The 13,836-nt window shown below is 39.6% G+C and overlaps 3 protein-coding genes across 3 annotated transcripts; all 3 read left to right on the top strand.

The window, feature by feature from the left end:
• Window positions 1–232: 232 nt before the first annotated feature.
• On the top strand, window positions 233–1,564 carry LOC113678928 (uncharacterized). Its single transcript, XM_027195846.2, has 4 exons — window positions 233–325; window positions 427–495; window positions 783–926; window positions 1,407–1,564. The coding sequence occupies exons 1-4, from the start codon at window positions 254–256 to the stop codon at window positions 1,446–1,448; spliced, it is 327 nt and encodes a 108-aa protein (XP_027051647.1). The 5' UTR covers window positions 233–253; the 3' UTR covers window positions 1,449–1,564.
• Window positions 1,565–2,200: 636 nt separating this feature from the next.
• Window positions 2,201–11,636, top strand: LOC113678864 (uncharacterized). The gene is made up of 8 exons (XM_027195782.2): window positions 2,201–2,398; window positions 4,208–4,330; window positions 4,783–4,952; window positions 5,409–8,738; window positions 8,948–9,094; window positions 9,296–9,367; window positions 10,219–10,292; window positions 10,808–11,636. Exons 1-8 carry the CDS (start codon window positions 2,379–2,381, stop codon window positions 10,883–10,885), a joined length of 4,014 nt encoding a protein of 1,337 aa, XP_027051583.2. The 5' UTR covers window positions 2,201–2,378; the 3' UTR covers window positions 10,886–11,636.
• A 576-nt stretch (window positions 11,637–12,212) lies between these two features.
• Window positions 12,213–13,620, top strand: LOC149041821 (uncharacterized). Its single transcript, XM_089214913.1, has one exon. It carries the CDS (start codon window positions 12,350–12,352, stop codon window positions 13,439–13,441), a length of 1,092 nt encoding a protein of 363 aa, XP_089071039.1. The 5' UTR covers window positions 12,213–12,349; the 3' UTR covers window positions 13,442–13,620.
• The last annotated feature ends 216 nt before the right edge of the window (window positions 13,621–13,836 follow it).

Below are 13,836 nucleotides of genomic sequence, written 5' to 3'. Positions count from 1 at the left end.
TTTGTTTTTTTTTTTCTTTGATCTCCTTCGTTGCTCTCTTGTTTGTTCTTATAACGCAAACGTTATCTCCAGAGTGTGTTGCGTAACAGAACAAGCCAAATCAGAATTAAAAAGGGTGAAATTAAAAAACTCATAAAACATTTTTTTTCTAGTGTTATACCACTAGCTTTTCCTCCCACCCCTCCCCAAAAAGACCTAAGGCGACCGAGGGAGAACGGGCACTAAAATACGTACCGAAGTCGATTGCTTCAAGATGGCAGATCGCTGGGGTAGATTCTCTTATCCCCACGGGCCCAGTCCTACCGAAGAAAGTCTTAAAATGCAGGTAAAGGCTGTTATTAATATAGAAAAGTGTTCTTTATCAATTATTCCTATCTTGAGTGTCTTTAATAGCGCTTAGTTCTTCCAAAATGAAACACTTCGTAGGCAAAATATGCTGCCCAATACAAAGCGACGGGAAGGATATATGCACCCGAAGACTGCGCTGCCCTTTTGGTAAGTAAAATTTCTGTAAGATCTCTCTTTAGTGGCCTCAATTTGTTGAATAATACTTCCTTTATTCGTAGCACCTTCATGATTTAACTTGTATTGCTTGATGATTATCATCTAACTGTCCGAAGCAACTAACAAAATGCTGGCGGTAACTTGTGAGAGTGTTCCAAAACATTTCATGCCACAGAAACTGGGAAAAGTATAGACAGCCATGCAATTCAATTTCATGTAAAGTATACACCCTTTTACGACGATGTCAATGCTGAAAATTCGTTGTTCTGTCTTTACAGAAAGATCCAGCTATTGAAAAGTTTGGTTGGATCAGAGAAAACACCGACCGGTTCTTTAAGTTCAAGCCTCGAAGTGTGCGTAATGCAGTTATTTGGGCCCTGCTTATACCTGGTGCTATGCTTTATTTTATCAAGAAGACTCCGGTATGTCAGCTTTCCGTGTTAACATAACAGGATGTCTATTTAATCATCAAGGCAATATACTTGCTTCTACAGGACTTAAAATTATCATTGTTTTGGTTACCATGTTAGAAATTTTTTTTTTTGCGCTTGAATTTACAACAAAAGTTGCAGAGTTAGCAAGTTGTGTTACTTCTATAACATGGAATTTATGATGCAAAATTAATTAAATTGACTTTCCATTGCAAGGAAGGAAAACAAAATTCTACCCATTCTCCTTATAGTTATCCAAGGGCAATAATCTCCTATTTTCATGACCTTGCCCTGTGGACAAAGGTACTTATGCTGGAAATCACTACATCATGTGGACTAAACTCTATTTGCTAATTGATCACTTATTTACTATTGAAGGTATTGCTGGAGTATTATAGTACTTTTTTGTAATCATTAGTACTTCAAATTACAGATCAAATGATGTTTTAACCATTTCTTTTTTCATTGCAGTATCTTAAGCCTGAGCACTCTGTAACAACTCTCAATGAATGAGGGCATGCTTCTTCAATTGGGATCTCATTATCAACACACCTTTTTTCTTGATGTTGTCAGATCAAATATTGTTAATGTGATCATCTGGTGTAAATAAAGTTTACAAACAAACAGAATTGTTCATGTGTTTAGTTGCTGTCAGTGGCAATGCATTTGTGATTCAGCACAAGTTTTTAAACTTTGCCCTAGTCACCTATCCAAAACATGAAGCGAAAAAGAGGGACAACAGATATTTCATTTAAAACAGTTCCCATGGTAGAATTGAGAGAAGGTCTTCAAGAGAAAGGATCTTATGTACAAAATCTGTCAGAAAATCCTATGAAAATAGTCCTTTAATCTAGTTGGCCAAAGTACAGAACCAGTGATGCACTCTCTTTAGGTCTGCCCTGTTTCCTATTCTTTCTTGACATACTTACAAGTTTTTTTCTTGAAAAAGCCAGCAAAGTGGGGGTTTTTGAGTTCCCAATGAAGATGTAGGTATAAAAGCTGAACTTGTGAGCTCACAGCTATGAGTCAATGAACTTTTCTTTAAAATATGTATTTTTTTCAATGGGAAATATTCTCTTCTAATTAGTTATTGATCACAGTAAAAACTGTATGTCTCGAACTCAACGAAATTTCCTTATCAATTCAGTCTTCCTTATATGCATATAATTTCTACCCACCCCTCCCTTACATACTTTAAATGACGCTTAAAAAGTTGACAAGTTGAAGATGCGAGAAGCTGGGTCGAGTTATACCCAGCTGTCTTTGCGAAATGCGAATGTGAGTGATTTGGTTGTTGCCAAGATAATCACTGAAGTTGCTCGTTTTGGAGGCTACAAATAACGGGTTTAATTCCCTTTTGAAATGAATATAAAAATCCAATGAACCGTACGATGGCGGAGTCATCATACTTGCAGCCTTTTGCGGATCTCATGAGGATGTAGCATGTTAAAGGGCGCTTATTCGTATCCTTTTGGGTGATCGACAGTCGACTGCATACGAATTTTGTTTAGCTTTTTTGTTAAGGAAAATAATAACATGGGTTTGATTGAGTCCTTCCTCCTCTTTCGAAGTTTTCTGAATAGGTAATACAGAGGCGGGAAAATTACGATTTTATTTCTTATTCCTTTTACAGTTGTGAGATAACGTTCACATGTAACATTTGCACTGAGATCTAATGTTTAAGCTGATTTGTTACCACTCTATAAATCGGCTTCTTTGCGTCTTTCAGAGATGAATTGAAATTATGGCATTGGTATATATTGTAATGGTAGTTTTTAATCTAATTAGATACTCGTAGCTTTCAGACGCATAGTTGACCTATTAGCGTACCTTCGGTGTCAGCAGACCTTTGCCTATAGTACATAATTAAACCTGTAAATTCATTCTGTCAACATACGAGGAAAAATATGTAGTGAGGGGCAAATCGTCTGGCAAAAAAAAGTTCCTTTTTCACCTACATATGCTTGACCAAAAACAACGCAGCTTTTATTTCAAACAGTAATTATTGTCACTCTTTCTCCCTTGAAGGTAAAATTAAAACAGAAAGCTTGTAATCAAATAGTTGCTATTTTTACAGTTTTTGATGTATACAAAGTGCTCTCTCTGTCTGAATTTCTCTGAAGGTAGGAATTAGAAGGAATTTAGAGATTGAGATGCCCATTAACAACTTTTCACATGAAACTCTGTGAATGGTTAAGCAATTTTTCTTTTTAAGTTTAACAAACAGGAAAGCACGTAGTGCAAAAAATGTGTTCCACAGTGGATTCTAATAGTGACACTTTGTAATCGGAGGACTCTGCGACATTTTGTGTGATTTTCTGTTGTATCATTTTGGGTCACAAGTCTGCTTTGTTTGCATTGACTGATACAGATAATTATTCATCAAAATTTACACTCATTAACAATTAATAGCTTAAGATGATGATCTTTTGTGTTCATCACCACAGCCATACTGTTATTGGTTTTAATAACTAAAAATCACAACTCAAAGATTTGTAGTATTCTGTTAAGCAGTTATTCGGTACTATACTGTAAGTCTTATTTCTGTGGCTTTCAAGCACCAATTCCACTTTTGTTGCATTGATTTGATTTTCTTGTTCCACTACAGCAAATTGAAAATGCTGTACTACTGGTTAGTATAATTATAATAATAACATATTAGGTTACCAAGCTTTCAGACACACAACATTTGATATTTAGTCTGATGATAAGGTCATTTTGTAATAAGTTGGTTAACATGTATGCGTTTAAGTCTAACTTTTGTGTGCGCGTATTTTATTTTATAAGACAACAATCTTTGTATTATGTAGAAAAACTGCTGTAACTTTGTCCTATTTTAAATTACGGTACTAATTTTGCCAAACAGTGCCTAAGGATTCAGTATTTTTTAACAAAATTAACATTGCAACTTATTAAGAACTTCTCTCAAGATCTAATTTTTTATTTTGTAATTTTGAACTGGAAAAAAAATTGTGTGAAATGAATAGGGATACATCAAAGGAAATGTGACATAATTATTGTACTTTACAATTGTTACACTTTGTTTTCACTCTCAATTCTTCCAATCATGAAAAAATGGATGAGGAATATAGGTTGGAACTGTTTCGATTTTTCTTGACCTTATAATGAATGATCAAGGAAGAATTTCTTTAACACTTTTTATTACTCATAGACTTTATACAATTAGGAGAACAACAATTGTCAGCAGTTTCATTTAATATTTACATGTTGTGGTGTTTTTGCATGGCATGTTTTCTTTGACAATTGTGTAGTGACAAATTTAAAAGCATCCAGAAAGAGCGATTGGAAAAATTTAAAGAAGAACAAAAGGATTCTTTGAAATCAAGAAGTGACAGGGCCAAGGAGCTTTCAAAGGAAACCAATCGTAGGAGAAAGTAAGAAGACTTGAAGTATATTCTCAATGGTTGTTGGTGGAACAAATTAATTTATTTACAATACTGACAACATTGCATCACTCACTAGATAGTACTGTGACTACAGGGTGAAATGTCATCAGTGTTACTGCAATTATTTCACTAAAAATACTGCATTAAGTTTAGATAATAAGAACTATAGAGAATATTCACAGTGATGTTAGATTGTTAAGGATTATTGAAGATGTAGTTTTTTTGCATGACTTAAATCTCACAAGTACACCATCACCATGTTTTGGTGTGACCTTTTTGTGTTGAAGCTCATGCTTTCCTTCATGTTTTCATTTTGAAAAACAAAGTGTTCTTAATGGTTTATGATAAAAATAGATAAATGTGTCACTGAAGGGTGTTCTGATTGGAGCATAAAAGTTTTTAGGGCATGTTGTTAAATGATGAATATGAATTCTCCATAGAGCTCTTGAGGATAGGAAAAAGGAACTGCAAAACCATGAGGAACAATTAAGAGACAAAGTCTTGTCAAAGAGGAAACAGGATCAGCAAGAGGCAACGCAGAGATTCCAAAAGGACTCTTTACAAAAGAAGGCACTAAAACAACATGATCTTGTGACTGGACCTAATACAGGTACACCTAGCAATAGAAGTTTAATGTAACTGATTAGTTATAGAGTGAGGAAGACATTCCAGAAGTCTTGGTAGGTTCTGGGAATCCTGTTGTGGGTCATAAATTTGTTTCTAGTCCCTTGTTTTGGGTTACCACCAATTGCAGTCACAAGAGGATTGGAAAGAAGAGGAGAGGCTATGAACTCTTGTTACAGGTGCTCATATAACCCTTTTACCTCTAAAGTGACTAAATTTAATTTCTCCTTCCAAAGAAGCTTTGAAGAAGCTCCTGGTTGTCAAGCGAGTTCTCTTGTCAGCACCTTAAGAGATGTATAGAGAACAGTATGGAGAATATGCATACTGATGTTAGGGTACAAAGGGTGAATGATAACTAAACCCAAAGTCCTTATAGGGTGATGTCAATTCATGTACCTGTATTAGTCACTGTTATATCTTAGCTGCAATATTTTTTCATCAGAGCCAGTTTCGGTAGTTCGTGATGGTTACCATGTTGTCCGGGGCCACTTGGTAGAAGTGAAGGATGGAAAGCAAGTGCCACATAGTGCTTCAGTAGGATCAAAAAGACTTCAAGAAGATGGATTAGGAGTTTGGGGAAATGAAATGCCAGACAATTACGATTTTGAAAGGACATACAAAGATTTTTCATACAATAATGCAAATAGTGGAATCCTGTATGCAATGAATGAAGATAAGCTGTATTCAACAGAGCCAGTGTTTGATACTTACGCAGTACAGCCGCTATATTATGCAACTGATGGAACGGAAAATGGGCCTGTTAATGATTCATGGACATTAGCACAACAAGAAAAGTTTCGAGCTGATGCCATCGCCAAAAGTGGACCGAAGCTGGCTTTTATCAAGGACGAATCTCAAAGGGACACTCCTGAAGGGGCTTTGCCGTGTATCATGGGTAGGGACTCACCAGCAGGGAGCCTCACTAGCTTAGATAGCTTAGACGAGGTTCCTCAGGTTGCAGGGTCTGGAACAGGGAGGGAATTGGGAGCCTCTACTAGGACCAGTATAATGGCCAAAAGAAATAAAGAAGTCAAATCTGCTGGTAAGAGAAGAGTCACTTTTTCTGATAGCATTGAGTTTGATGATGGTGTTACTGGTCAGCTTGTTACAGAGGAGAAGCAAAGTACCAAAGTATACACCATGTTGTATGCTAGAAATTCTAACAATTTTTACAACACGTCGGTATCAAATTCTTCATCATCAGCTGGACACTCGAGCATAAACCACAAGGGACACAAGCCGTCAGGAACGCATGTAACATCTGTGTCTGAAAAGCGAACAGAACAAAATCCCATTAGTTCAGCTCCTACTTTCATCAAAACCTTCGGGAAGGATTCCTCTGGGGTAGCTACCTCTGGTAGAGACTCGTCTGTGGCAACTGTTACTCACTGTGACCACCCAAGACCTAAACCAGTGCCTGTGGAAACTCAAGCAAATACACCCGAGAAAATGCAGGTTCAAGTTTCTTCCATTCACGAAGTGAATAGTTTAAAAGACTTAGGGGAACCCAGTCATTTAGGTGATGCTGTGAGTGATTCAGAGCTAAACGACAGTCTGGAGGTTGTTAATGATAGCTTAGATGTTGAAACTGATCGAGTAGAGAATGTACCTGGACTGAAAGATGAAGAAGACAAAACATACCCAGTAAGCAGTTCAGGAAACTGGACTTCTTCTTTCTCGACATCGATGGTGAAAGATTCTTTACAAAGGTTCGTGGGAAGCACAGCGGAAATCCCCCCTGAATCCCCCCCTGAAGAATATACTGAAAAGTTTCCGTCCAACGAGAATCGTGTGGCAGAGGAGTTACCTGTTCAATCGGAGCCAGTGCATGTAACCGCGTCACCAGTTGTCACATCGGAACATCAGTATCACAGTCCATTCTACAACACTGCAGTTTCTTCTATAACAACTTATCCCTACTACCACCGTCTTAACCCACAGGTTGCCAGTGGTGTGCAATTTCCTGCCCAAGGAACATTCCATCCCAGTTTCCCTTACCCTTTTTATACCACTGCAGGCTCTACGTTAATGGGAGAACCCGAGCAGCATGGAATCGAAAATACACCTGCTCCAATAACGTCGTACACAACTACAACAAACTTTGGTAATGTTCAACAGGCTCTCAACTCAAGTGACCATCGGAGGAGATCTGCTTCGGAACCCGTTGTTCCTTCATCAACAGTTACTCACGCAGCAAACACGGGCCATGCAGTTAGCAGTCAAACCTCTGAGACCCCGAAAAGGCCTCCTAGCACTCAGTCGGTTGTAAACAGCAACGAAGCAGATAAAATGTCATTGCCCCCCAACAAGCTCTCATCGTCACCTTCATCCACAGCATCAACATACTCTTCGGGTGTTAAATCTACTAGATCTTTTATTCCTCGGCCTCCTTCCACGAAGAAATCTGGCAGAAGTAGACTTCATCCAGGTGGTCTTCACAGAAAGGAAGCTTCTACTCGTCCACGGAAGGGAATCAATAACCACACTGTTGTCTCAGATAGGAGTCAAGCTGGACGGAGTTTGAAGGCAAGTACGAATCACAGGAATAGCCCAGAAGAAAGGGCAACTGAACAGCAAAACTTGGGAACCAGAAGATCAGAGAGTAAGAATGGAAAAGAGAAGGCTCATTTCAAACAGCCAAATAACAGCGATAAACACAACACTTCCGATCAGGACGGTATCATGGAGACCATTAAACGTAACATGGAGATGATGAATATCAGAACGAGGACTACAGCTGCTCAAGAACAGCACCAACGAATTCTTAATTCGCTGAGGGTGGAGTTTGGTGGTGGCAGGAAGGTGCAGCAGGAGTCTGTGCACTATGGTATGGAGGCTCATGAGGATTTGATGAATGCAGTTAAGCATCACGCCAACACACAGGATGCAACCAGTCGAAAAATTCACCATCCTCGAGTGGGATCCGCTGGATCACGAAATGGTGCAAGACCTTCAGCTGGGGCAAGCGTCAAGCTGGATCTTGTTGATGATGCTAGTCACCCAGCAGGTTTTGATGGGTATCCCAACAGAGGTAAAGCAGATATGAAAAAGACCGCGCCTTTCCAAACAGTATCCAGCGAGGCAACGAAAGGAATGGTACGGAAGTTTTCGTCTGACTCGGTAACGAATCATCAGTTCACTAACGAAGACAGACGGTTTGAATATCATGTGTCAACAGTCGGTCAGCCAACAAGTACAATTATAACAAGCCAAGAACGCGAAGGTCCATTGCAGGCGAGAACTAGCACACGTTATGAACGAGATGACATGAGCATGAAGAGGTCTGTATCACTGGATAAGACACCCACGGATGAAGAAATCAATCACCTCTGGGCCCATGTTCGGTCGTACCTCCACGGTGGGAATACTAAGTCCGTCGGCTCAGACTCGTGTGTCAACAAAGTTGACGTACGGCGTTCCCGTACTCGCTCCAGCTCGACGCGGCAAGTCCACAATCCACCAGCTGTCCCACAGCATAATCAAGGAGGCAGCAGACAGCCAAATGGTCAACACCTCGGGGTCCCTCCGCAGACTGGGGGCAGTACACTGGGAGGTCTTCGGCGCTACGGCTCTCATGAGGTTCTTAGGAGGGACAGCTCTTCTGACAGTCTATCGTTGAAGAGGTCACCGCTGTTGCAACATCGTGCTTCAAGAGGCAGACGCCCACAGATCCACGTTCATGGCCAAAATGGCCGACCACCATTGCCGAGACCGTACGAGTATAATCCGTCGCCAAGCCAGGCGGGTCCTACAGCTTCAATCTCATGTAGAGGTATAGGTATTAAAGTTCCAAGTGGATGCTTTTGCTTTCTCTCTCTCTTTCTCTCTTTCATTTGCTTGTAGTATGGCTAAAGGGAATTCGATAATCTCTCAAGTGTCAGTGGGTGCATGAGAGCCACTGCTATTCGGACTGCGGAAGGGTGAGAACTCCAGCTCCAAAACACCTTGACCTGATTTGTTTCATTGCGTGTTTCTTTGTAGTTCCTGGTCCGCAACCATTATCGCCGGCTGAGATGCAAGCTGTTATGATGGCGTCTGAGAAAGAAATGTTTAACAATCATCAACAAAATGCCTTCGCCGATATTTCTCCACATCAGCAGTATCAAGCAATGATGAACGGCTTAACAGGTCAGTTCCTGGTCCGTCTGCTTGAATGTTTCGTGATAAGATTTTTCTTTGGCTCTGACCAACTCTCGAAATGGCTCTGTACTGAAAAAAAATGCTAATTGGTGTTAATAGCTGTCAAGCTCTTTAAAAACTGAAGAATTGAAATTTCTATGATATTCAATAGCTGTAATTTTGCGCTTTTTTCCTTCGTGTTTTATGTAGGTCCTAGTGCTCTTTCATTGGAGGAACAAAGGTTGTTGCAGTCTTTGGATCGATTAAATGAAAGGCTTAAAGGTATCAGAACTATTCACTTCGTGCCTTTATGTACTTCTGTGTGCTACAAGTCGTTTCGCTTTGATTAGAAATAAAGGGGGTAAGTTTCTAGAGAAACTGTGGTGCTGCGTCGGTGGGAGAGTATCACAGAGTAATTTAGTATTATCAACTGAGTTGATAACGTGAATTGGTCACGGTAAAGAGTTTCAAAGCTGACGTTTCGAGCGTTAGCCCTTCATCAGGGTGAAAGGCTAACATCATATGCTCTGACGACGGGCTAACACTCGAAACGTCAGCTTTGAAACTCTTTACGGTGGCTTATTTACGTTATCAACTCAGTTGATAATACTAAATTACCTACCTTTGATTAGAATGTTTGGTTGATGACATCTTTGCGTTCTAGTCAAGGTTTCACATAGCGCCTATTTCCTCTGTTAGACTGTACCAGCAACTCTACCAGTGATGTTAACACTACTAAAGACCTCTTCCTTGACCGTTAAAATGGAGGCATATCATGATATTTCGCGTTGTTTATCCCTAAAAAAAACTATGCTCATCTTGCATGAAGTAGTCCAGAACATATCAACGTGTAAACAACAAAAACAACAAAATATAAATGGTTAGATATAATTTATGAAGTATAAGAATGGTAGGTGGTCGTAAAATACAAAAAATACTACAGAGGAGAAGGAAAAAACGTAGAAGGAATAGGGTTAAATTGAGATCAGGAAGATTTAAACGGGTGCAAATCAATAACTTGAAAAATTGAAATAAAATGTCACAATATCAGGGCTGTGATTTAGCGTTCTCATCCTACTCCTTAAAATGTTGTGATTCAAATTTGACCTTTAATTTATTTGATTTATGTAAAGCTCAAGAAGAAGTCACAAAAGCCATTACTCAGAAACCCAGGATGAACGACAGTGGTTTTCGAAGGCCACAAGAGGTATCTCATTAACTGGTCATGCAAAAAAAAAATGCTGGCTCTTTTCGGCCAAAATCTTGGGGCTTTCTTTATCGCGCAGTTTCAAGAAGAGCTATGTCCTTTACTGAGAAATAGAGTCGGTCATGAGCACTAATAGAATTGGAATGAAGACTTCGAGTAGAATTTTGATTATACATGAAAACTGGCGTTAGTTACTGTTACATAAGTCAGCTCCTCAGTGAGTTGCATTTGGTTCAGTTCATAAATCATCTGACTGCGAAATCGGATCTAGTGATTGTCTAGTTATTGAAGACTCAGATTTCTTTGGTCTGATTCTCTTGTAGTTTCGATTTCTGCTTTTTTCTCGAGTTCGCTCTATGATCCTTCTTTGGATGTGAGCATGTCACTAACGTTTTACCAGATTGTTGCACATCACTAGTCAGCTGGACTTCATGAATATTTCCTTCCATAGACTGTCATCGTGAAACACATTTCTATTCTACCTTTATTTATCATCGTCAATCAATTTTTTTCAGAGTGCTCCTAGTTCAGGGATAAGAGGAACAGGGACTAAACAGAATTCTTCAACCAGAAACTTCCTACATACGAGATGATATACAGAGAAACCTAGTTAGTCTCGTGAATCACGGCCCATTTGATAAGTCGCGAAGGAAGATAACATTCCAATACGGAGGGGGCCACAGATCGCGCGAAATGAAACAGGGTGGAAGAACCTTTATTAAATAATTACCACTCTCTCCCCCCCCCTCCTCTCCCCCCCCCTCTCCTCTCTCCCCTCTTCCACGTCAGCCCTAGTTACCTTACATTCTCTCAGGACCCCCTTCATAGTGGTGGGCATGATTTGTTATTCCTTTAAGTGAATGCAAAGAAGCATAAGACTGAAAATTCTATCTGTTTAAACATGTTTTCTTGGCTAGAAAGGCTAAGTTACATGCATATAGAAGAAGAGTAATTCGACCCGCCATTTATGATAGAAGTCTGTACACATAAAGGATGTAAGAAAAAAAACGCTACCTTTGTTCATTCTGTGCTGTTAGCAACAGATCCTTTTTCATTCGTCCTCCTTGGCTTTCAAAGGAGGTGTGGTGTAATCAGTCAAGAAGTATTTCTTTTCTCATCATGAGCGCTTTCTACCAGAGATGGCTTTTTCGTATTATTTCACGCATTGTACAAATTGTATAGCGACTAAAAACTCCAAAGTGAGTTATTTATTATTGTACAGCGAAATGTTACTAGGTGACAAGTAACCGTTGTGGACTAGATTGTAGGAAGGGTGGTGTGGTGTGTGTAGAAGAGCTTGCTGTAGAAATATAAATCTAGAATAAAACGGGTGATTATTACAAATATCTTTCTAATGGTAGACTGTTGAAGTTTGTTGACTATCGAGAAATTGTTCCGTGAACGTAAAACGTGAACAATAAGAGCCTTGTTTCGGATGATGTTTTCCAAACGTTTGGGCTTCAGGTTCGAAGACTGAGGTGCAAGTTAAAAAACGCGACGGATTAACAAAATTGTAAAGTTGACTGAGCAGATGAGGGACTGGTGCGGAGCTTAACGATTAAACGCTTCACTCGCATAAAATCATCATGATGATTAGTATAGGTAATCACATGAGGCCAAGTACTATTAAGGATTAATTGCACGAGAGTTTTCAAAATTTTCCAAAATTGCCCGAGTCGCGAAGCGACGAGGGCAATTTGGAAAATTTTGAAAACTCAAGTGCAATTAATCCTTAATAGTACGAGGTCTCATGGGATTACTTGTTTATCAATAAAGGGCAAAATTTATACGAAGGAAAATCACGCGCGCAGTCTATTTTTATCTGGGAAGCAACGGATTAGCAATGCAACGGATTAGCCAATCATTAACAGGTAATCATGCCCTCTCTTGATTACTAAAAATGCCCTCGATTAAGAAAAAATGCCCTCTCTCTCAACCAATCAGCACTCAGTAATTTTGCCCTTTATTGATAAAAAGCTTAAAGAGTAAGGAATTCCCATAGGGGAAAACTAATTTTAAATTCAAGTTTGCCCAAATCAAGATAACTGCAGCCGTTCATGAAATTTGTTTGCCTCTTCGTGTTAAAAAGTTCTGCAAAGATGCACATGGAGGAAGCAGCGAACCTTCTCTCCGCTCTTCAGGAAACGTTAACCGACATTGACACAGTCGTAACAAACGTGAACGAACACTGCAGCCGAACCACTCTTAATATTGAAACTGCGGCGCAAAGACTCTTGCAAGCCATTGTAGATCACCGACACAAGTTGGTGTCGAAGGTTTGCGAAATCACCGAAGCAAAATTACACGCGTTGCAAGCCGAAAAGGATATCGTAAAGGAGAATTTCAGAGCTCTAGAGCATGTGCTCCGCTGCGCCCAGAATACTGGAACAGTCGAGGATTCGACTGAATGGGACAACGCTTTGTCAAGGCATCTTCATGATCTAAAAGAATTGGTGTTTGATTTCCAGGATTACGACGAAGAAATGGAATTCCATTTTTTGTACCGTGATGAAAATCTCTTGGCGGCAATTTGCAACTTCGGAGATGTTTTCACACTTGCAAATGACGGAGACTCTAAAATAGCAAGTCGTGATGTAAAGGCTGCTAGACAGGGTAAAAACATAACCAGTCTGACAGAGGAGGAGGAAAAATTGGACGGCAAAACTGAATTCCAACACGCTACCGACAGAGTCACTTTACTACAAGAATTCCAGGAGAACTTCAAAAGCCCAGACCACACGACAGAAACCCAAGAGGCCGATTTAAAAAGAACAGTGCTGACCAAAGTTTTCGAAGAAACAGTGGATGTTGTTCGATTGATCGAGATAAAGGGCGAAAGCCAGGAGGTACGCTGCGAAGACGACTTAGCATCAACTTTGGAACTGGTTGACGGAGGGATTAGTGATTCGAGTGCGAGAGACATCACCTGCAACGAAATTGAACAAACTACAGTTCTTAGGCAAAACTGGTCGGATGTTTTCACTCCTTTCGAACAACTTGTCTCCACTACTGAAGAGGTCGAGGTCTCGGCTTTTACTGTGGAGAAGACATCGAGCGCCGAACTCGAAAAGAAAGATGTAAACAATAATAACAAAACCGTCGTCGATAGGAGTGTTGTGACATTACAGGAAGACAGTTTTTCAGCATAGATCGTGTTTGTGAGAAACGAAATGAGAATTGAAAGCCGAGTAAACGAGATACTTACTTGTGGGGATGAATACTAATGAAGATTGTTATTCTAGTGTGTTATGTTTTGTTATTCTAGTGATGCAATAATGATTTGATGACTTCAGTTAATCTCTGAAAAACAAACGAATAAACTACAAAGGAGTGCCGAGGTAGCTTTTTCTTTCACTGTTTCCAGGTCGAATTGCAAGTTGGAATGTTGGTTTCTATTCAAACAAGGAAGCAAGTAGTTCTAAGTAGTTGAAGTTATCCCCAAACGTTAAGCATATTCTTTCTCTGTCTATCTTACGCTATGACCGTTCTTCGAAGCTTAAAACCGTTCTTTAAAGTTAAAAAAAACCCGCAATAAATTTAACGC

This window comes from Pocillopora damicornis, chromosome 8 (genome assembly GCF_964200805.1).
Source record: "Pocillopora damicornis chromosome 8, jaPocDami1.2, whole genome shotgun sequence".
NCBI classification, from domain to species: Eukaryota; Metazoa; Cnidaria; class Anthozoa; order Scleractinia; family Pocilloporidae; genus Pocillopora; species Pocillopora damicornis.
Note: the sequence above shows the minus strand (reverse complement) of the source record. Positions and strands in the feature narration are given on the sequence as shown.